Source organism: Osmerus mordax, chromosome 27, assembly GCF_038355195.1.
Source record: "Osmerus mordax isolate fOsmMor3 chromosome 27, fOsmMor3.pri, whole genome shotgun sequence".
Taxonomy (NCBI): Eukaryota; Metazoa; Chordata; class Actinopteri; order Osmeriformes; family Osmeridae; genus Osmerus; species Osmerus mordax.
In genome coordinates, this window is record NC_090076.1 from 498544 (window position 1) to 521919 (window position 23376).

At 40.7% G+C, this 23376-nt stretch overlaps 1 protein-coding gene across 3 annotated transcripts in view; it reads right to left on the reverse strand.

The window, feature by feature from the left end:
• The window catches only part of misp (mitotic spindle positioning), a 47129-nt gene extending 24486 nt beyond the window's left edge, over nt 1-22643 (reverse strand). For 2 of the 3 annotated variants that reach the window (XR_010875211.1, XM_067230841.1), the window contains exons 1-4: nt 22529-22643; nt 20710-20820; nt 5406-6894; nt 4987-5096 (exon numbers count right to left, since the gene is read on the reverse strand). Coding sequence is in view for 2 of the 3 variants with exons in the window: in XM_067230841.1 (XP_067086942.1) it covers nt 4987-5096; nt 5406-6876 (1581 nt within the window). In the remaining variant the exon portion in view is untranslated. Of the gene's footprint in view, nt 1-4986; nt 5097-5405; nt 6895-20709; nt 20821-20906; nt 21021-22528 lie in introns of those variants that run through there. The other variant, XM_067230842.1, reaches the window with a different exon arrangement.
• Between the last annotated feature and the right edge of the window lie 733 nt (nt 22644-23376).

The following is a 23376-nucleotide window of genomic DNA, read 5'->3' on the forward strand; positions in this document are numbered from 1 at the left end:
GTCATATCTAATGACACATAGTGATAATAGTTCAGAGAATTCTTGTATGAATATTGGCGAGTGCTTGGGTGGCCGATATATAATAACAAAAAGTATTGATTCGGTTTTGAGTTCTATAGCAAGATATTCATATGATGTGAATTCACCTAGCTCAGTGATTTTGAACAACAGTTTAGAGGAGAAAATAGCTGCGACTCCTCCACCTTTTTTTGATGTCCTTGAAACTTGGTGAAAGCTGTAATCAGGCGGACACGCTTCTATCAAAGTTGCTGTTGCCGTGTCATTGTTTAGCCAGGTTTCTGTTAGACAGATGCAGTCTAAGTTGTTTTCTTTGACCAGCTCATTAACTAGGAATCTTTTGTTATGTAGTGATCTAACATTTAGAAGGGCCAGTTTCATCTGTGGGGTATTAACAGATAAAACAGGGGTAGATACATCTGTTGGAAGAATATGGATAGTTCTGTGACTTCTAACACTAGTTTCAGGTTTGTAACCATGCATTTTACCATGCCATTTTCTGTTTGTGATGATGACCGGTATGTCCAATGAAATAGCATGGTGGCTGTCCTAGCATAGCTTTTCTTTGGGAAAGTCTCTGTCACTGAGCTGTTCCATCACAAGGGAATTCATCCGGGGGGTGCAGATCTGTGCAGGGCCCATGTCCTTGCAGGAGGCTGTTTGAATGTTCTGTTCTGTTCCATGGGAGGTTGTTTGGGGTGCGTCAGTCAGCTTAGACACAACAGGGATAGGGAGAGAAGCTTGATTTGTGGTCAGGAGCACGTGATTGATGTTTGCTGTTAGTAGTCGAGATCCTCTACGGTTTGGGTGGAGTCCGTCAGCTTGAAAACGGTCTGCACAGTTCCAGAACACATTGAAGTTATCGATAAATCTCAGTTTGTGTGTCAGACAGACAGATGCCAACCATGTGTTGAAAGATAGTAGTCGACTGAAGGCTTCTTTTCCTCTGCGAAAGCATGCAATCGGTCCACTGATGAATACATCTTGATATCTGTTAAGTGTGTTCAGTAGCTGGGTGAAATGTTTTTTAAGTATCTCAGTGCCAGTTTTCTTGTGTAGGATATCAAACGAGCCAGTGTGGGTGATAATCTTAGGGTTGTTTGGTTTATTGTTGAGGATTGTTTGTACCTCTGAGGACAGTTCCTCGACAGATGTGTTGCTAAGACAAATATTTTCTGTCTTTGCCAGTTTAACATGTGCTGTCATGGCATCTCCAATCAAGATAGTGGCCATATGTGGTGTTGTGTTTGCATTTCTAACGTTTGCCTTATCAGTAGCTGCGGGGCCAGTTCTTATCTTATTTGGGTTAGCAATGATAGGACCTTGTGCTAGACCAAGGTTAGACACTGCGTTAGTGCTAGCAGTAGATTCTATAGTGCTAGCAGTGTTAGCTCCTCTAAGTGTTGATGGGCTGTGGGTAGTCTTAGCATACCTTGGATCTTGATAATCCTGTGATATTGTTGTCTGATTAGGCTTGATAGGGGGTCGAACAGCGCCCCGAGTGGTCCGAGAGGGGCTTGGAGTGAGCAGACGATGATGTGTTGGATTTGCATGTGTGTAGTAGCTACCATCATGGTGTGTCGGCGATCTGGGCCCTTCATGTTTGTTAGCTGCGTGGCTAGCACTCCTGTGCCTCTTCGCCTTGGATTCCACACACAAGGGAGAGAAAGTTCCCGGTGGTTCGAAACTGTTTCTGAGTGTGACAGGAGGAGAGGTGATGCGGGAAGAGTTTCTGCCTCGCTTTTTTTGCTGTTTATCCTTGGTGACAGTCCCATCTCTGATGAAGGTAGAAGCGGCGCTAGGCCTCTTTGGTGCCGAGAGCAGGCCATGACTCATCCGGTCCAACGGCCGGTGGAGAGAAAGGGTGGCTCATTGGCAGGTAGCTTAGCCTCCGGGCTAGGTAGCATGGAATCTATGAAGTCTTCGGTCTCTCTGATATCTAAGAGGGTTCTGACTCTTAGCTCCAGTTCGACTATCCTCTGAGTAAGTTGTTTGCAGTCATTACAAGCCATAGTTCTACAGGGACAAGCTTTAGTTTGCTTGCCTGTGGTCAGTCTTGGAGGGCAGCCCAAAATACTTCTGTTCTCCTTGGGCTTCAGTCCTCTCAGGTTGTTCCTTTTTGTAGTTTATGATTTTGAGTAATATCTTCAAAAACTATCCAAATGATTGAAACTTCAGAGCATTTCTCCGTGAATAACTAGACAATACGATAGAAGCCAAGCAGGGAAGCAAGCAGGGAAGAGTCAGGGGGAGGAGAGGGAAAGAAAATGCGACTGCCTTCGTTGAGAGCGTACTAGCAGAGGGCACATAGCAGAGCAGATGAACGATAAAATTGCTCGCAGAGCAATCGAGCCTCAATGCAAAATTGGATTACATCGGACTGAAGCATGGTTCCAGAGTCTCATCAGCCACCTCACAAAATAAAGAAGGTTCTACACCTAATTTGAATATTTTTCAAAGAAAGTCAGCGACCGGATATATTTTATAAATTATTTTAAAGTGAGTCTCTTTGACTTTTGGGGAAATGGGCCATTTAATGATTTTTAAATGTGTTTTTTTTATGGACAATGCAACCATATTCGGAACCTGTACACACAATCCTCTGTTATAAAAAAAATATTTATATTTCAAAGCATCACTAATATATGTATTATCACATTTACTGTAAAATAAAGTACAATCATTAATAAAAACATTTGGTAAAGTTGGTAAGGGTCTTATTCTTACATATAACAATGTGCTTTGAACTAACTGTAATAATGGTATCGGTATTGCTTCACAGATCTTGTTGTATTCTCTATAAGTATAGTTTAAATTATATTTGTCAAAGAAAGCTTTACATTCCAAAAGGTTACCAGACATCTATAACATCATTCACAAACACAATGCCCTTTTCATACCAATCAAATTTAAACAATGATTTCCTATTGATTACAATGACCCTATTGTTCCATAAGGCTGTAATTTTTTAAGATATAACTTTTTTGGCTCGAAGTTGATAGGCTCGAAATGTTTAAGCTAAAAAAATTTGGGGAGCTCGAATTTGAGCAACCTGAATTTCTGAGTCTTGAATTTTCATTGAAATATATATTCATATGTGAATTCGGTGTTGTTTAAATTTCAATATTAAGTATTCAATGCCTTTTAAAATTCTAAACATTATGTCACTGATTTGCTTCCATACAAATGGCAGCGCGCCCTCTGCTGACATCCTGAATATGTGGACTGTCAAGCTCGTGGGAGCAATTTCCGGGTCACAACACAAAAATATATGCAAAATTGAGAAAGAAGATTTCCACACACTTTTTTACTTCCCTATTTCCATGTTTAAGCAAATCAAAGAAAATCAGATAACGGGTCGTTTTTTAGTTTTCCGTTTTCTATTATCGAAACAAAAAACGGAAAATTGGTAGTTTTCCGTTTTTTGTTTTCCTATTTCAAAATGGTAGTTTGTAAACAGCTCGTTTCCCGATTTTGGTTTTTCTTATTTCAAAACGAAAATCCATTGCACACGGACCGAAAAGCCAGACTTATTTCGACAAGTCTTGCTTACTTCAGTGAGAGTTCCGTTCCATTAAGGTGGCTTATTCTAGTTCTAGCTACGTAACCAAGGTAATAATTTCAAACAGGCGGAAACAGAATCTCAAAAGACAGTTCCGTCAAGTAAATTTCAGTATCCTGACTAATATCTGTGGAAGAGGTATAGGTTCAGCAGGCACAGCATAGTTTATCTAGATAGATTTTATTGTCATTCTTAAAAATATATATAGAAAAACACTTTAGCAACTCTTAGGGATGGCAATGAACACATAAGAGCAGCCTACCATCTTTAGTAGAAAGTAGTAGAAAGGAGAGTAGTAGACTGCAGTCTATGTAGGTAGGCCTAGACTATGTAGTCTGCTGGAATCACACACAAGGAAGCAAACTCACTGTAGCCAACCCTTGACACTGTTCAGTCTGTCTGCATCTCTGTGTGTCTTTGCATGTGGGACATTCTTGAACAAGGTTGGTGACTTAAAAAGGTTTAGCAAAGGCAACTATCCCAGGAAATATGAAGGGTATATACCTTGCTCCAAAGCATGATGTATAAGGAAAAAGTCACCCATGCAATGAGTAAATTAACAGCTAGTTTTGGATGTAAAGGCAACTACTTTAGTACTACTACATAGTACTACTTTAGTACTACTATATATATATATATATAAAGAACAGTGGCACAGGGCTGATAATGTGCAATTACTAAAACCTTTACAATTATATTATTGGGGAGATACATGAAGAACAATCACATAACTCACCATTTCAATTGTATTATTCACTTATATTAAAATGCTGCTCATCTATCTTTCAAAGCAGCAAAGGGATCAATCACTCTCAGTGAAAGCAGGCATGTTCCTGACTAGTTCCCACTCCATGGAAAGCATTACTAGTAGCTACTAGTAGCTGTCCCAGCGATCCATGCACAAGGTATGCGCAGGGATCGCTGGGACAGCTTGGCAATGGTGATTCAACATGACTACTGTTACCTCAGCGCAGATTAACTCATTATGCTTTACCACGTATGACGAAAGCATATTAGTGCAAGCTCACCCGGAATCCATAAAATTGCAATGCAATGCCTGCAGTTCGGGGATACAGAAAAAGATAAAAAGTAATATGAAAGTGTACAAAAGTGACAGGTGAGGTACTCCCACAGAACACGACTTGACACTGATTAGACTATGAAATATCCAGAGGCTGGACACACTGTTTACTATAGTGACAACTAGAAGCGTCGCCCGCTGTGGTATGATGTCATAGAAAAATTCCATCCCTTTCACCCTTTGGTGGTGCATTGGCCAATTGCCCTACAGAGCAAACCAACCCTGGCCAAGGGGCTGTTAAAGTGTTGGCCATACTCTTCTGTGCGGGCACATCACCCATCTTTACCCCCTCACTTGTAGACATCAGAGGAAGAACCCTGCTCACCACAGGCAAAGTAGGATGTTGGGAGCTCCACGGTTGGGCAGTCACAATACAAAAGCAGGACGGTCGGGCAGTTGGAGGGGTAGGGCAGGGGTAAAAGCTCTTGGTTTTATCTGAAAAGAAAATGAATTAATACCATTATTAAAAGCGTCTGCTAAATGCATAAATGTAAATTATACCAGTTACTTTGCGATGCAGCTATTAAATGCAGACTGTTCCCTGACTCTGGAAACCGAAATACTGTAGAAGTTTGCATGACTGGTCTTTGATATCTACTATTTCTATATGCAGTATTTGTACATCACATTGAATAAAAGCAACTGCTAAATAAATAAAATCTAAATGTAATGTATAAAAGGTCATTCCTAAAGAAAAAGGATCCTTTAACAGTGTTAAAACATTTCGAGATAGTTTTGACTCACCGAATTGTGGCACTAAAGTGGTTGGGGAGTAATATTTACTGACTGTCATCTTGTTTGTCTGCTCTACTAGAAATGAAGGACTTTCATGGTGAATAGGTTCTTCCTGTTTGTCTGGTGTGGAACTCTTATGTGTGTAAAACTCTGTCTCTTCCGGATCCCTATGAGGGCAGCAGGGATTAAGAAAATGTTTCGTATCTGAGCTGTCGCTTCTTTGTCTGACCTTAACCCCAAAACTTTCTTTCATTGTGTGGTAAATTGAAATATTTCTCTCTTCTGCTGTGTCTAAATTTGGTGCTTGTTCAAAGATCCTCTTTTTCTCCTCTAGATCCTGGGATGCCCCATGGTCATACAAGTCCAAATCTATTTCCTGGTTCAGCAGATCCTCTTCCCAAACACTCTTCTTAATTTCCTGCTGGATAAGAAAATGTAACCTGTTCTTTGGTTTCGCCTTTTTGACAGATGTGAAGAGTGGTTTGGGCTGTGAAGATGTTGTCTTGATCTCTGCCACCTTTATATTGACAGCATTGTGTTTGATGCCTTGTGAACACTGTTCTCTTTCCTGAGTGAGGAAGATCTCCCGCTGAATTGGTGTCGCAGTGTGACCACTTGTCGATTGTGTATCCCTGCCTTTTGACTGAAGGTTGTCACTGTATAGACTTTCATCACCTGTGTCACCACCTCTTGAGTCAACCAACAAATGCTGTAATATAGAATTCCGATTGCTGTCTTCTGTTATTCTGTTGGGGGAGTTGCTGAGATTCAGATTATCCAGCACACTCCACTGCTCCTTGAATGTGAGGTTCTGCTTAGGGGCTTGGGTATATATTATCTGCTGTCTGAGCTGTTTCTCATCATGCTTGTTCACAACTTGAACACCATTATCATTCACTTGATAACGGGAATCTCCATTGTTTTCATCAAACAGACTCTGTGGCTTCCTGCCACTGGAGTAGGTCTGCAGTTTAAAACTGTCTTTGTTCTTCAGGGTGACCAACTTAGTTTTTCGCTCCTGAGAAACCATCCAGGTTTTGTTCAGTGCTGCCTCTGGGCTGGAAGGGTCTTCCACGTATGAGTAGAAGCCACAGTGGGAACCTTTGTTGCTGGTAGGACTTCCATGGCTACTGGGACTGCTTGGATGCCAATCATTATTTGCATTGTCCACTTCATCTAATACTGCCTCCTGTTTAGCCTGAACCATTGCATCACACGGCACTTCCTTCCTCTGAGACGAAACAATACCTAAGGACTGGGTGCAGGTGAAGGAGAGGATATCATAGCTGAAAGAAGTGGAGTTGCTGCTCTCGCTGTAACTACAGCTTTGGTCTCGTCTGAGGAGGTCATTAGCGGTGCAACTGCGCATGGGGCATACGTCTGTGGGTTCCAGTCTCTGGGACAGGGGCTGGATCATCCATCTTTTGGGCTTGCTTTCCATGGATGCGTGGTGATTGATTTCCTGTGTAAACTTTTGCATGCTAATGACAGCTATTGTCTGTTACCAAAAACAAAGAAAAGACATAAAATCTCATTGTTAAAAATGAATAATATTATGAGTTCTTCTTTATAATGTTGAAAGTGTTGAGTGATGCCTTGTAGTACATCAAGTTCATAGGAAAATATTAATTAATTACTTCTTGGGGTATCTGCTAACTAGTGTTGGGGTAGCTACTCAAAAAAGGTAATAAATTACACATTACTAGTTACTTTTTTTTTTTTAGTAATGCTTTACTTTACTAGATTCCTCACTGCTGAAAGTAACTAGTTACACTACTAGTTACATTACTTTTGGATTACTCCGTAACATCACATGAGGTGCACTTGCCAAATAACAATATATGTACCATATATGCCCAAATCAACTCAAATTCTTATTATAATGAGGACATACACAATATCTCTCTTTTATGCTTTTTAATACCACAAAGCTGACAAAAAAGTTGTGAACATCAACCTAAAAGTTGTCAAGCATAACAAGGCTACAGTACTGGCAGTAAGCAAAATGTCTAAAAATAAAAATAATGCTTAAAACTTTAAATGGCAACATTTCCTCTACTATGTATGTTGCTACAAGCCTGTTTATCTCTGCTTAGGTAACCTATTCCGGCACCTGAGCGCGTAGCGAGGCGTCCATCACCAGATAGCTCAACACTTTTATCTTGACTGAAGTAGCTAGGTACTAGTAGCTCCAATGATGAGGAAGCGTAAAGTCCGTTGTGAAAGTGAACTTGTACGTCCGTTTATTAAAGTACAGCGTTTTCTTAAATCGTTTCTAACAGTGTGAAAAAACAAAGCTTTCCCAAGGCTAACCCAGGCAGATCGAGCCAGATAAATAGAAAGAACATTTCCTAGCTTGCTTTACCAATAAATGGTTGCTAATGGTTACCAACAACAATGAGACTTTGAAACAGCCAATGGGAACACAAACATCCAAATTCGAGAACACTCAAACAGAATGAATGCATGTAACATTACATAACCTGATGTTGAAAGTCAAGTTGTGGCTGCTTGGCTATGGAGGACTAGCCTGGTCCTAACCAGACCCTCGTACATTTCATTTGTATAGAGGGTCTGGGATCGCTCCATTGACAAGCGTTAACTTCCTTGAAGGCGGGTACTCTGTTGAAGTTTAAAACTATTGGATCTGCCCAGAGCCACTCTGATCTGCCATAACCAATCGCTAGCGTTAGCCAACCCCTTCACCACTACTGGAACGGAGCTAGCTGCCGTAGCTGGAAAATCAAACTTTTCCCGAACCCCGTGGGGAGGAGGGCCACAACATCATGGCCACCAACAAAACTCAGCAAGGATTTTTCTTGCTACGGCTTTAACTTGTGGATATTCTGCAGCGTTGCCACAACCGACCGAATGGTTTCGTTCGCATCTTTCTCCGTCGCCATTACTGAACTACAACTCAAACTAGTGCACAACATCAACGTCATCGTTCTCAGCCACTCCCTCTGTTCGCTGATTGGCCCTACAAAAAATGTTTTTCTGAAAACCGACTAATAAACCGAAATCCCAGACCTAGTACAGAAGCAAAATCAAAATTGAGCGGGAGTACATAGGAGGGCAGAGCCAGGCTAATGGAGAACCAAACCTGCCATTTTTACAAATGAATGAATGAATACATTTCCACATCCATGCATTTAGACAGAAATAAATTAATACATTTATTAATTAATGCACAATTGTCAATCAATATTTACTTATAATTTACATTTATGTATTAATTTGTGTATTAATTTGTGTATTAATTTGTGTATTAATTTGTGTATTAATTTGTGTATTAATTAATTTATTTATTCATGTATTTATTCATTAATTCATTCCTGTATTTCTTCATCTTAATATGTTAAAGGGGTCATTGATTGCAGAACCAAATTTATCTTGTCACAGTTGAATAACGACAGTTCAGTGGGTAAAATGGACATACAGTGAACCTCAAAGTCCATTGACACCTCTTTCCTATGCAAATCTCAATTTAAAAATTTAGCTGTAAAACGGTAGGTTTTGAAAAAGTCACCAAACTGACGTCAGTTCGGTGGCTCCACCTTTTTTGGCTCTGGTGTGTACCTTTGTCACGCCCCAAAATTTGCTGCACACTGTTCTGTGTATTTCCACAGAATTACAAAGAAGAATGTTTTTCTAGCATATTGAAAATGGATTACGGTGGTAAATGCAGTGTTGCAGGCTGTACAGGGAATGCTGACACCTTTCAGAGTCTTCCTAAGGAACCAAACACTCGACGGGCTGTGATGTTTGTATATGAGAAGATCCCTCTGCAGTTCGACCCTCAATTACACATTTACTCAAACCATTTCACCAAGGACAGTTTTGAAAACCTTGGACAACGTAAAGCAGGATTTGCTATGAAGCTGTTGCTGAAAAGAGGTGCTGTTCCGACCTTATGTTCATCACAACCGCAAGCTGTAGTATGATGTTGTCGCTAACAGTTATTAGCAATGCTAACATATCCTGTCTGTATCTAGCATCGGTAGAACGTGTGATGATTTCGTTTATTGGCAATGGAGCTAACGTTATTTCATGTTCCTGACTTTGTTTTAAAGAATATATTGTGCTTATTAAAGTTATGCATTGTGCTTATTAAAGTTATGAACTTAGAAGTGTGCTCAGGCTTAAACATTGGGTCTCACACTGGGTGTGGGAAGCAGGCTGTTCTTTGTGTCTCTATCTTCATTTTCAGAAACAACCTTGAAACTGGGTGGAGACGGCACCCGAGCAGGTGGGATGCGGAGGCAAGAACAACTCCCTGATGCACGAGAGAACAAGCTCAACCCTATTTTCATCTTTCTGTTTTAATTGCACTGTATATTATATGCTGGGGAGGGAAAGATAGCCAGTTGGACTTCGTGAACCAGCCCAAAACTCTGTTGCGGGTAGGGAAACGTAGACAGCCCCAGAGCTCTGTACTTGTTGATTTCCAACTGCTGCATTAAAGCTGATATTATCGGACCTCTGCGACTCCAGACCACTCTTTCTAGAACACAGATTTGTGTCATAGAATACCATCATTACATATTGGAATAGACACACAATATTTGAATCCTTCAAATGGTGACCCCCGATGCTGAAAAGAGGGAGTCCAGAGGGTTCCAGCCCGACCGACAGATCGGGAGAGAGACCCATACACCGGTACGAGGAGGCAGACGTAATCGTCAGAGGCTCCTCAACATAAAAAAAAAGGTAAGCAGACACCTGTTAATTCAAAGTACTGCTATTCGGAACTGAGAACCAAATTTATACGATTACTATGTTTCATCGTACCTAGTCAAACCAACAGTGGTGGGAACAGTGGTGGGAGGTTAGAGTCCTCTCCAGGGGTTAGAGTCCCTAAACTCGTTGTCTTGTCCAAGGGGAGGTTAGAGTCCTCTCCAGGGGTTAGAGTACCTAAATTCGTTGTCTTGTCCAAGGGGAGGTTAGAGTCCTCTCCAGGGGTTAGAGTCCCTAAATTCGTTGTCCTTGTCCAAGGGGAGGTTAGAGTCCTCTCCAGGGGTTAGAGTCCCTAAACTCGTTGTCTTTGTCCAAGGGGAGGTTAGAGTCCTCTCCAGGGGTTAGAGTCCCTAAACTCGTCTTTGTCCAAGGGGAGGTTAGAGTCCTCTCCAAGGGTTAGAGTCCCTGAGATCGTTGTCTTTGTCCAGAGGGAGGTTAGAGTCCTCTCCAAGGGTTAGAATCCCTGAACACTGTCTATTTGTGTGGAGTCAGATTGAGTTTAATAAAAATAGAGAGGAGTGTGGTGTGTTTTTTCCTTTGATCAAGAAGTTAAAGAAATCCCGAGGAGAGTTGGAGAAAGGTGGGGGCTAAAAGAGTCAGTTACGTTGAGATCTTACAAAGGTTATCCCAGAGGGTATACCCCTGGTTTATAAATAGGTTCTAATACAATTGGAAGAGTTATACTAGAGCAAAATTAAGTGAATAGACGGTAAACGCTAAACAGCTGTGTTGGTCAAAGAATGGTTTGAGGAAATGTATGTGAAAAATTATGAGGAAGCAATTGGAAAGTTACATAAAGGATTGGTTTAGAGAGGATCATGGAAGGTTATGAAATAAAACAAGAACGTTTTGTGGATGTGAAGAGATGATTGGTTTAAACACTGATGTTTTGAAGAGGAAACTATGAATATACTTTGAAGGTATATGGGATAACATTTTAAGTCAAAATAGTAAAATCTAGGGTTTTTAAGAGTTTTGATAAAGGTATTAGATATAATTTGGTTAAAAATGAGAAAGAGAAAATAACTAAATGTACTTTTACTTGGAGTTTAATTGTAATTTGGTTTTAAGTTTTATTTGAGAGTTTTATCAGAGCCTGGCATACTGTTTGGGATAAACAGTTAGGCTGTGATAATGTTGTATTATGAAGAGGGTTATTATAACATTCAGTTCTGAAATAATTTGGGAAGACTCATCAAGTCTGATAAATTGTGGTTATGATGTTTTGAGCTAATTGGCTCGTTTTGAACTGCAGCAAAAGGAGTTATGAAGTTCTACCTATCTGACCTTTATAGAAAATATAGTTGGGAAAAATGTTTGGTTAATAGCTACATTAAGAACATGATTTGGTTTATATTTCATTTAAGAAGCATACGGATTCTGGTTTGGCATAATGAAAATTGCTTTGATCATATCTTTGATAAAAAGAGCTGTGATTTGGTAAAATAGAGAATCTAAAACAATATTGGTCTTAAACTTAACTGTTTTAAAAGACAGAAAAGTTTTTTTGGAGTGAAAGAAATTGGACTAACAGTTGATTTTCTAAAGAAGGGAACAAAGAAACAGATTGTCATTTCTAGGCATGACTAATAAGAGTTGACTATCAAATGATGATGTATGGTCTTATTAGATGCTGTTACATGTGTTTGCTCAACAATAAGAAAACTGAGGGGTCAATACTGCCTGGTAATTATAGATACAGTATGTTTACTATGTGACTTGAAGTCTTTCCCAGTCCTATACCAGATGCATAACACCATTTGAATTGATTTATTGGAGATCATATGTAATACCACAACTTAAACCTTTCACATAGTTTAATGAAGAGGCGAATCAAATGGTTAACCAATTTTATAAAAAATGCTAACTAGAAAAGAGATGTCTTCTGCTAAATTCTGTTCCAGGTGAAGCAGTAAACCAAAGAGTGGAGGAGTCAAACGAGGAGATTGGGTATTGATTAAAGTTATCAATGAAAGGAGGGATCTTATGAAAACTTTAAAATATCCTGTCTAATTTCTGGTTTTTCTATTTGTTTCGAATTTAGTTTATTTTATTACAATTCTAAAAGCTTGGCTGAAGTTGTATGTATGTGGTGAAGGGGGCCTGTGAGTACGTCCAGGTCTGCCGTGGAGACATGGATGTCGAATGTCCACTCTGTGGAGTGACGGTGGGTTTTCCCCTATAACATCATTAGGGTTTTCCCACTGTGTCCAGTGTGTCGACACCACTTGGCCATAACGCTGCATAGTCTCATCATTATTGTTGATTTGTATGTCAACATTGTGTAATCGGTAATGGGATATTTTTTACATTTGGGTTTGTTGTCACACCTTACTGTTCGCATCTCATTTGACTCAGTTACTGCTTGATCATGGGAGATAAGGTGATGCTGGGACTGTAACTCTTTTCTGCTTCAGGACGAGTCAGACCGGCGGGTCTGACTACCTAACCCCTGTTCTAAGGCCCCATTCCCCTGGAGACCATGTCCCCCCCCTTCTCACTGGATGATCTACCCCTTCCCCTTGGAGACCCTGCCCCATCTGCCCCTATGCCCCATCAGACCTAGGAGTGGTCTGCCCCCCCCCCCCTTCCCCTTGAAGACCCTGTCCCACCTGCCCCAATACATCATCAGATGTTTGGGAAAGCCTGTTGTACATTTATGGACAGGACCATTCAAGGTCATCGAGAGAACCTTCCACGCCCTAAGGGTGCTGGGGAAAGGAAGTACGTGGTACCACTGGAGCATGTGTTGTGCTGCTCCAGAATCCAGTCGTACGTTGCAGGAGTTGGTGGAGAAGGGCCAGTGAACCTTTTGCTATTGCTACGAATGTGAGAGTCCGGAAAAGAGGGTTACGACTAGGTCAAGAGTGATACTGCTTGACCACACTAGAATTGTACTGGACTAAGAAGGTTTCCGCTATTTTACTTAAGAGTGTGCTATATCAATATCAACATGATTGTTGCTGTATCCCATGTATCAGGTCCCTGTCTAACAGGATCATTGTCTCGACTGAGGAGAACCCGACGAAGGGGTTCCAAATGCCGTTGCTGGGGCTGGCTGTGGTTGGACGAGGAGGCGGTGGTTGGTCCGGGCTATGTTGATTGATCGCTGGTGTTTTCAGAGATCAAAAGAGGGATTAAAGAATATATTGTGCTTATTAAAGTTATGCATTGTGCTTATTAAAGTTATGAACTTAGAAGTGTGCTCAGGCTTAAACATTGGGTCTCACACTGGGTGTGGGAAGCAGGCTGTTCTTTGTGTCTCTATCTCTTCATTTTCAGAAACAACCTTGAAACCGGGTGGAGACGGCACCCGAGCAGGTGGGACGCGGAGGCAAGAACAACTCCCATATTCACGAGAGAACAAGCTCAACCCTATTTTCATCTTTCTGTTTTAATTGCGCTGTATATTATATGCTGGGGAGGGAAAGATAGCCAGTTGGACTTCGTGAACCAGCCCAAAACTCTGTTGCGGGTAGGGAAACGTAGACAGCCCCAGAGCTCTGTACTTGTTGATTTCCAACTGCTGCATTAAAGCTGATATTATCGGACCTCTGCGACTCCAGACCACTCTTTCTAGAACACAGATTTGTGTCATAGAATACCATCCTTACATATTGGAATAGACACACAATATTTGAATCCTTCAGTTTCATTCAAATAAATAACCTCTGTTGTCATTTAAATCTACAATTCAAGATGCATGTTTGTCCAGATTTATTTTTCAGCAAGATAGCTAGAGCTAAGTGAAGCTGAGTTGAATCATGATAGTTTGTTTGCTAAGCTGTAGCTAGTGCTAACGTTACCCACCAAAGTCGATCCCGTTTGCTTCGACAACAGAAATGGAAACAACTAACGTTATTTACATTTAGTCATTTAGCAGACGCTCTTATCCAGAGCGACTTACAGTAAGTACAGTGACATTCCCCCGAGGCAAGCAGGGTGAAGTGCCTTGCCCAAGGACACAACGTCAGTTGGCATGACCGGGAATCAAACTGGCAACCTTCGGATTACTAGCCCGATTCCCTCACCGCTCAGCCACCTGACTCCCTATCACGTTAACATTTCAAATGATATTTAGTCAATAGGTTGAAAACAGTGTTGTGTAGACACAATAGATTTATTTGTACAATTTTATTTCAAGTCTCCACCTTCGATGTTTCAGTGTTGGCCTAGTTGCGTCTTTGCTCTGCAGCTTCACTCGTTGTAGACCAACCAATCAGCGCACAGCTCATCTATATATTCATGAGCATACCATAAAAGGAGAAAACCTAGGGTTTTTTCCCGGGAAAATTTCACTGGATGTATCAGGGGGCATAGAACAGCACCCGGGCCATTTTCAGCCCAACCAATGTTACATACCCTATTCAGAGACCTTAAGGAACAGTGTGAAATACCCCCGAAACCCAGTCAATCCCCCCTTTAATGAGATGTGTCAATCAAAAATAGGTAGGCGGTATTTGACACACCATTGGCTAATAGTTTCCAAGGCGTTGTATTCGATTATGTTAGCTTTACATCCATCCTTGCTGTCATGGACGACATACATGTAAATAGAGGAATTGCCAGAGACTTGGCCAGGCTGACCGACCTCGTTGAAAACAAAGATTTAATTCACCATATATGATATTTGGATAAACAAACAAACATGTTATTACTACGTTAGTTGTGGGCTTTAGCCTATCACTTAACACCCAACTTCACTACGCTGATCGGCCAACCATGTGTTTACCCTGATAAAAATGATATCCGATCAATTCTCAAAATGTAAACATTTTAAAATAAAAAATCCTGATTGTTGATTGCGTTGATTGTCAAGCCAACATAGATTGTTTCTAAACAGTGTGTTTAACCCTCGTGCTGCCTTCGACCCAAAGGTTCATAACGAACCATCGTTGTGTTTACCCAATTTTACCCAACACAAAAACAAATACAAATAATTTTAGTAGCTTAGTCCTACATGGAGCTGTATGCCCCACAGCACGTATTTTACAAAGACTACGGCAACAAAAAGCCAAATGTTGCCACGTTATGTTGGGAATGGGATGCTGTTGCGACGGTTGTTGGAGCAACAAGTGGCCTAAATATAGCCTATGCCATGTTTATGTATCATGTCAGCTTTACATGTTGTACAAGGAAAGCTCAGAGAAGGTGAAAGGCTTGGTGACCGGCGTGGAGAAATGCGCGACTAGTGTGAACAGCATCGCGCCATTAGTGGCCGATTGTGGCGCTTCGCGGCGCTTCAGGGTGCAGTCAGTGTTTCCCAGGCGTTAGCTAGATTGAATCTATGGCTCTGGATTTATAGAAATTTCTGAACGTCAGTTTCAAGTTTTGGTAGTGTATTGCATGCCGCACTCTCAATGTGAATACAATTTTGTCACAAATGAAATGACAAAAATTACACAAATGACATAAGCTATGTGATCATTTATTTATTGAACCTTAACAAAATTGCAAAGTGCAAATGTATAAAACAAATCTTTTTTGTGGCATTTAGTCCAGTGCTTCTGTGGCTTTCAGTGGTTGTTTAATGTCTTTAATGTGTCATGTCCATATATTAAAGCAATAATGATAACAAATTAAAAAAAATCTAAATAATTCTTTATTTAGATTCTTTATTTAGATTTAAATTTAGATTTATTTAGATTCTTTATTCTAAAGAAACCATTCTTTATATGGCCACAAATTAAAATAAGAAAATTAAGACACTTTTCAGTCCTCCTCATATATTAAGGCAATAATGACAACAAAGGCTGCAAGGTGCTCAGTGTTGCCAGATTGGAAATGGCGAAGTATCGTACCAAAGGCTCAAAATGATCGTATTTGGAGGATAATTATCGTGCATCTGGCAACACTGAGAAGGCGGTCGACCAATGACAGTTCTCTTTACAGTCAGAGCTTGCGCAAGAAGGCGGAAGATTCCCTTTCCAAAACTTGTAAAGACCCAGAGAAACACAAATATCCGACGAGGCAAAATCCCAGACGATTCTGGAATCCCTGCCGGACGCATTTTTTAGGTCTCGAAAAAAGGACATGTCTGGGTAAAAAAAGACGACAACTTTACCGCATACAAAAACAAAGTGAAGCATTTTTTTTTAACCGTTGGGCTGTCTCAGACCCCCCTCATTGCGACGGTTAAAATAAATTGCTATTTATTTGTTTTTGTATTGGGTAAAATTGGGTAAAAACAACGATGGTTCGTTGTGAACCTTTGGGTTATGTGACTCGAAGGCAGCACAAAGGTTAAGACTGCAAGGGAAGCTTGGCTTCCCCTAAAATGTCAAAAGATTAATGGTCAAATATTTACTATTGTGTTAACATTTTAAATGGGTTAGAACACGTTCATCTCGAAGACGAGTTTGTTCAGAATCAGCTACATATAGCAGGTCGACTGACTCAATTTCCTTCTCATACTTTGCCGTAGCGTAACAGTGCATTTCCCTGTTGAAGCCTGGCGTCCATGGACTTCAATTGGGCTGCTTAGTTTTTTTCAGTGCTTCGAAACTATACGGTCATTGGATAAATGCTGCGATTATGTCCCGACCACGGACGCTTGGCGTCTCTGGGGTGAATGGAGGAGTGGGCTGGCCTGGATGCCGGGTTTCTACGTGATGATTGGAGGGTCTGTTGAAAGACTGCATCTCCTTTTGATTGACAGCGATTTTGTACTATAAAAAGTCGCCGAAGCTATTCGAACTCATCGAACTCCCATCGCGGATTTTGCAAGTGTAGTCAAAAGACAAACTGCTGCAACCTATTTCTTGGTATTTGCTTGGTGAAATTGCTAGGCAATTTTCATCATACATTTCACACAATTATACACCACATTCCTTGTTTCAGTTTAACCTAATTCCCACATTTCCTGTAATATTGTTTTGTTAGATTGTTTGTTCATTCCATAGAGATAATATTACTAAAGGAAGCAACTTTTGTCTTCCAAGATGGCGTCCCCATTTATTTCTATGAAAAGTGCTCAGTGGCGCAGTGAGGCAAGCGAGAGCGCGAAACTGGACCGCGCCATCTTTCCACTTCCGACTCTTCCGGTCTAGCTTTAAAGATCCTGTAAAGTAAATTCCATGTTTTGCTTCTAAGTACATTATATACGTGTGAAATTAGTTCCTGAAAGCATGTGCAAAGCGCTAAAACTTTGTCGCACTGAAATGTGGAGTAAGACCGAAGAACAGTTTCTCTTCCGTTTTCAGATCAGGTTTTAATGGGCGGAGCCAAAAATTGCCCTATCTGCGTCGTTTCGACCCATCTATGACAGATCACTGAATGGCTCCTCCTGCTGTACTGTTATTGTAGCTTACATCAGCTAGCTAGCTAATTTCAGGATGTCTACAGCCGCCTCTGCGCCACTGACCATTTCACGGCAGACAGTTTTAACATGGACCAGAGACAGACGGGGTTCACCAACACACGGCTTCTCTTGCAGCGCGGAGCCGTACCGAGCATCGCCCCCCCGGCCGTTCATCCTCCAGTCGCACCTGGAACCATCCACCGCTGCCAGCAGTTCATCACTCAGTTCTGTGTGCTTGTTATAATTATACTAGATAACTTTTCCAGAGGTATCTCTGCTATGAGTTAGTGCAAACCGCTAAATTGATATTAGGCTACTCTGTAGAATGATGGTATTTTGGTGAAATGGTAGCTAATGTGTGAGAAGTAGCCTAGTTGGAGAGCTCACTGTCTGCTGTCTCTGGTGTCCATTTTTACTGTTACAGCTCAGGGGAACATTTCATTTATATGTATCTGTATGTTTCATTCATTGAACAAATAAATTCTATACGGTTTTGTTCGGCTTGACATAGCGTCCATTATCTGGGTCGGAGGTAGGCACTAGGCAGCGAGGGGCGGAGCTTCAGCTCCTTCAGGTCTTTGGTCAAAAGCAGTCGATTCAAGTTGAACCACCAATCAGAGGCTTAAACCCGCCCCCTGACTCGGTGACGCAGATGACGGATTTATTTTGCTGCAGCAAGTTACACCGTGGATAAATGTAAGGATAAATAAATAAATGTAAGGATACATAAATAAATGGAAGTATAAATAAATAAATGTGAACACATTAAAACGTAAATATATATATATATATATATATACACACACAAATACATGTAACATTTATATATTTAGTGTCTCATTTAATTTGTAATTTATATATTTTGTATGTCAATTAGGCATTTCATTATATAAATATTCATTTATTTTAGCTTTGTGTTATATAATTATTTATTTATCCAAGTATTTATATATTTAGTTTTGGCCCCTATAATCCTCCATACCTCTCCAGCGTGGAAGTACTTTGGCTTAAGCCAACAGATGTTGCTCAGGCTAATGCACTATGTAGAACATGCCGTGTGGTGGTACAGCGCATAAGAGGCAATACAACAAACCTTTTTCATCTCAAAAACCACCACAAGACACTGTACAATGAGTGCACAGTAATATCACATAAATACAGTTTATATGCCAGAGCTAGCAAAGCAAACATCGCTAGCGAGTGCTTTTGCTAGTGGTACCAAGTACGACACAAACTCCAAGAAACATAACACAATCACAAATGGAGTAACATTCTATTTAGCCAAAGACATGATGCCTATTTATACAGTAGAAAAAGAAGGATTCAAGAAGCTTCTGAATGAACTGGACAAAAGATACAAAATCCCATCCCGCACTTATTTCTCACAGGTAGCTATCCCGCAAATGCAATGAAAGACGATAAGCACATTGACAAGGCTACAAAGTTATGAAAAAAGTTAGTGGGCCTCTTTTCTCACAGCTGGAAGAAGAGGAGAGCTTTGACAGAAGCACAGAAGGAGCTCAACCTTCCAGAGCATGCACTTGTCACAGAATGCCAAACCAGATGGGGGTCTAAGCAGCACATGATTGAAAGGGTGCTGGAGCAGCAGAAGGCGGTGGCTCATATTCTGTCCACCAACAAGAACAACAGGCACCTGGTGCCGACATGGCAGGACATTGACGTCCTTGAATCCATCAACAAGGCCCTATCTCCACTGAAGGACTTCACCGATGCCCTTTCGGGAGAGAGCTACGTCAGTGTATCTTCTGTAAAGTCAGTCCTTCATCACCTGAACACTCAAATTCTGATTCGGGATGAAGAGGACACTAAGCTTACCCAATCCATCACATCGAAGGTTCTCCAGTACCTGAATGCCAAATGGGATCAATCCACAGAAGACCTGCTGGACATGGCATCGTTGGATCCAAGGTTCAAAACCAGATACGTCAGTGAGGAGAGCATCCCCCATCTCACGGCCAGGGTACAGACAGAGATGAAAGAACAGTGCCAGTGTTTTGGGGGAAGCTGTCACAGCTGAGCTCAACAGCTACCTCCTCACCCCCTCCATTGACAGCGAGGATGATCCCCTGGCCTGGTGGAAGTGTCACCAAGTGAGCTACCCCACTCTGAGCAAGCTAGCAAGAAAATATCTTTGTATCCCTGCAACCAGCTCACCCTCAGAAAGAATATTTAGTACAGGGAGAAACATAGTGATGGCTCACCGTTCACGGCTCAAACTAGCTGGTTGCAAGTTGTATTGACGAACAAACAAAACAAACAAAACAAACTATCTCTCTGTCTATTAGTGATCTCACATACATAGTTACATATTTAACATTTAATCTTAGTTTTTTGATGCAGGTGTAAAGCTTTGAATGCTTATGGTATTTTTTTCTATTGCACATGTAAGGGTTTTTATGGTTTTTCACAGCTTTCTAGAAAAGTTACAATTTGGTAAGTTAAAAAAAAATTGGGTGGGTTTTAAATGGGTCTAATCTAATCTGGCAACCTCTTGTTTTTCAGACTTCAGCTTGATTAACTTGCCTGACTGTCACAAATCATTCTAAATCATTCTTGATAGAAGTGCAAAGGAACCTAAATCGAGTATACCTCAAAACAAAAGCAAAGCAGATTAGTTCTTCAGTGAACACACCTTTTGTCAAAATAATTTTTAACACACTGAATATCTCTGCATGCATGTGTCACCACACGTGCAACATACAACTGTGTACTCCTGATAAGCTTATTTCAGTACCATTTCCTGGAATCTTCTCCACTATCCTTTTCCTATTGGCTGAGTTGTGAGAAGAGTAAACTGCAGTCAAAAAGAGATAGAGACTTTCACTTGCCTTTCACCATGGTATTAACACGCACTGGTGAGGGTGTACATGTGAATTCACACACATACAGTATATAGTTCAAGTAAAGTGAAACAAGACTATAATGTAAAAAGCAGGTAAACAAGGTAGTCAGCAATATAACTGAAGTATTCAATTAATATAAAACACTTCAGATAGGCTACCAGAGTTAACACCTCTACTAACTATTGAACTATTAAAAAATCCTTTTTTTAAAGTAAATGCAAATACTGTACCATACCTGTAATATATCCAGTATGACATTTTAAAGAAATTGTGTCAATCTTATTTTTGATAACCAACCAATCTGTTCATTGCAATGAAATGAAATGAAATATTATACCCAAGTATGTTTTCAATTAGACAAACTTTGTAGGAAACATTGTACACAAAACATCTTTGTAAAAATATATTTTACCTCAATTGTTCACCTCACTGTTTCTCCTTCTATCTGTCTGTTTAATGTGCAGGCAACAGTAAAGACAAAGCTGAGCCAAAACAGGGTTGTCAGTTGTCAGAGCCACACCACCTGACCAATGAGAAAAAAGTGTATGAGAAAGACAAAATATAATGATAGTCTGAGAAACAGATTCGATAAAATAAAACTAAATTAACCTTCTTTGAAGTGCTTATTTTTTATTTCAGACAGATTATGTAATCAGAAACCCCATGATATTTAAATATTTAAAAAAGTTGCTCTAAAATAGAATTTCCTTGTTTCCTTTCCATATTGACATCATAGTATAAAGCTCTGGAGAGAATACAGTCAGGCTTGGTAGTTTATGTACATTTTGTGGCTTCACCCATGAATTGGTCGGTCTTTCCCTGTAATAATTTGAGAGTGTGTGTGTGTTAATATATTTACATTTACATTTTACATTTATTCATTTAGCAGACGCTTTTATCCAAAGCGACTTCCAAGAGAGAGCTTTACAAAGTGCATAGGTCACTGATCATAACAACAAGATAGCCAAAAAACATCGCGAGTAGCCAAAACATGAAGCACACATTGTGAACAACCAAAGTAAGTGCCAAAGGGAAGAACCATAAGAGCATGTAGTTAAACAAGTCACAACCAAACAACATGAACAGCTATAAGTGCAAGTGTACCTGTGGGAAAAAGCAAGCAACAGTAATAAAACAATATATCACAGCGAGAACCAAAAAATTTTATCAGTTACCACTAACCACAAGAGCAACAAGTCTCTAAGCAAGAGTCATTGTGATCCTTGAGGAAACTAACATCGGGTCAAGCGAACCGTTCCTAAGTACCGTTGTACTCCCGGAACAAGTGCGTCTTGAGCCTTTTCTTGAAGGTGGAGAGACAGTCAGTGTCTCTGATGGAGGTGGGGAGTTGATTCCACCACTGGGGGGCCAGACAGGAGAAGAGCTTGTGTTGGGACCGGGCGGTCTTGAGCGGTGGGACCACCAGGCGGTTGTCTGAAGAAGACCGTAGGTGGCGGGTGGGGGTGTAAGGCTGCAGGAGAGACTTGATGTAGACGGGTGCAGTCCCGTTCACTGCTCGGAAGGTCAATACCAGGGTCTTGAATCTGATACGGGCCATGATAGGTAGCCAGTGGAGAGAGATGAGGAGCGGGGTAACATGGGAGCGTCTGGGTAGATTGTAGACCAGGCGGGCCGCCGCGTTCTGAATCCTCTGAAGAGGGCGGGTTGCACATGCTGGGAGACCAGCGAGCAGAGAGTTGCAATAGTCCAACTTGGAGAGGACGAGTGCTTGGACTAGCAGCTGGGTGGAGTGCTCAGACAGGTATCTCCTGATCTTCCGGATGTTGTAGAGGGTGAATCTACACGACCGTATATATTGATATTCATCAGCTGCATGAAGATAACACCAACACTGCTAAATCTGTGTGCTAGCTGGCTAATGGGTGAATTTGTCAACTAGCATTGACAAATTCCCTTTTGTTACTTTTTCTCCAAAGTAGGTAACACCATTTTTAATCCTATAATTTATCAGTCAGTCAAATAGTAATTTCCCAAACCAAAAATGTAGAACATACAAATGTACGAAAATCTACAGACACAAAAATTAAATAAGTAAAAACACCATAAAAGTCAATAATGAATACTCATTGTGCGTGTGTGTCATTAACCTAATGTTTTGTAAATTGTCTGTGTAGAATGAAGAAGAGTTCTGAAGCCTCAGGCTGTGCCATGTTACAACTGTCATGATGATCTCTTACCTCGTGTGGGGTGTTCATATTTGTGTTACTCACCCAATGATCGTGGGTCTGATGGAGGTTACTGCAAGCCATTTTTACAAAAGGTCAAATGTGCAACAGGAAACTGACAGGGAGACAGACATTTTCTTGGTCCTATGTTACAACAGCTGGTGCTGGGAAGAGGAAGACAGAGTGGAAGCACACAGCAAACTGGTGGAAATTTGTCTTTAATAAAGGCTCACAGTCCAGAGTTGTCTTTCTTGAGTTTTATTATGCTTGCAAGCTGACACATACAGTGTCAGCTTGCAAGTGCTCCTGCACTACATTGCATCCAGAAAGTATTCACAGCGCTTCACTTTTTCCACATTTTATGTTACTGCTTTATTCCAAAATTGATTCAATTCATTTTTTTTCATGAACATTCTACACACAATACCCCATAATGACAAAGTGAAAAAAGTTTGTTTCCTATTTTTTATAGATTTGCAAAAAATAAGAACAAAAATATAACATGTACATATGTATTCACAGCCTTTGCTCAATACTTTGTTGGAGCACCTTTGACAGTAATTACAGCCTCAAGTCTTTTACAATACTTTGTGCACCACAAGATGAGTGCTATACAGCAAATGAGTGCCACGCCGTACATATCACCATACGGCAGAAATGCCGTATGGTGATATGTGATGTGATATGTATGACTAAGTTCAGTTGAGTTCTGGATTTTAATAAGTATTATCAATCTGCAGATTGGGAGAGAAAACCAGACCCCTGAAAATAAAATGACAACACGACACCAGGCTTAGGTCTCAATCCTGTCTCTCTCAGCTCTGAAAGCCGGAGGACCATCTTTTATAGGGCACAAGAATGTAAACATAGATTGTGACAGTCAGGCAGTAATG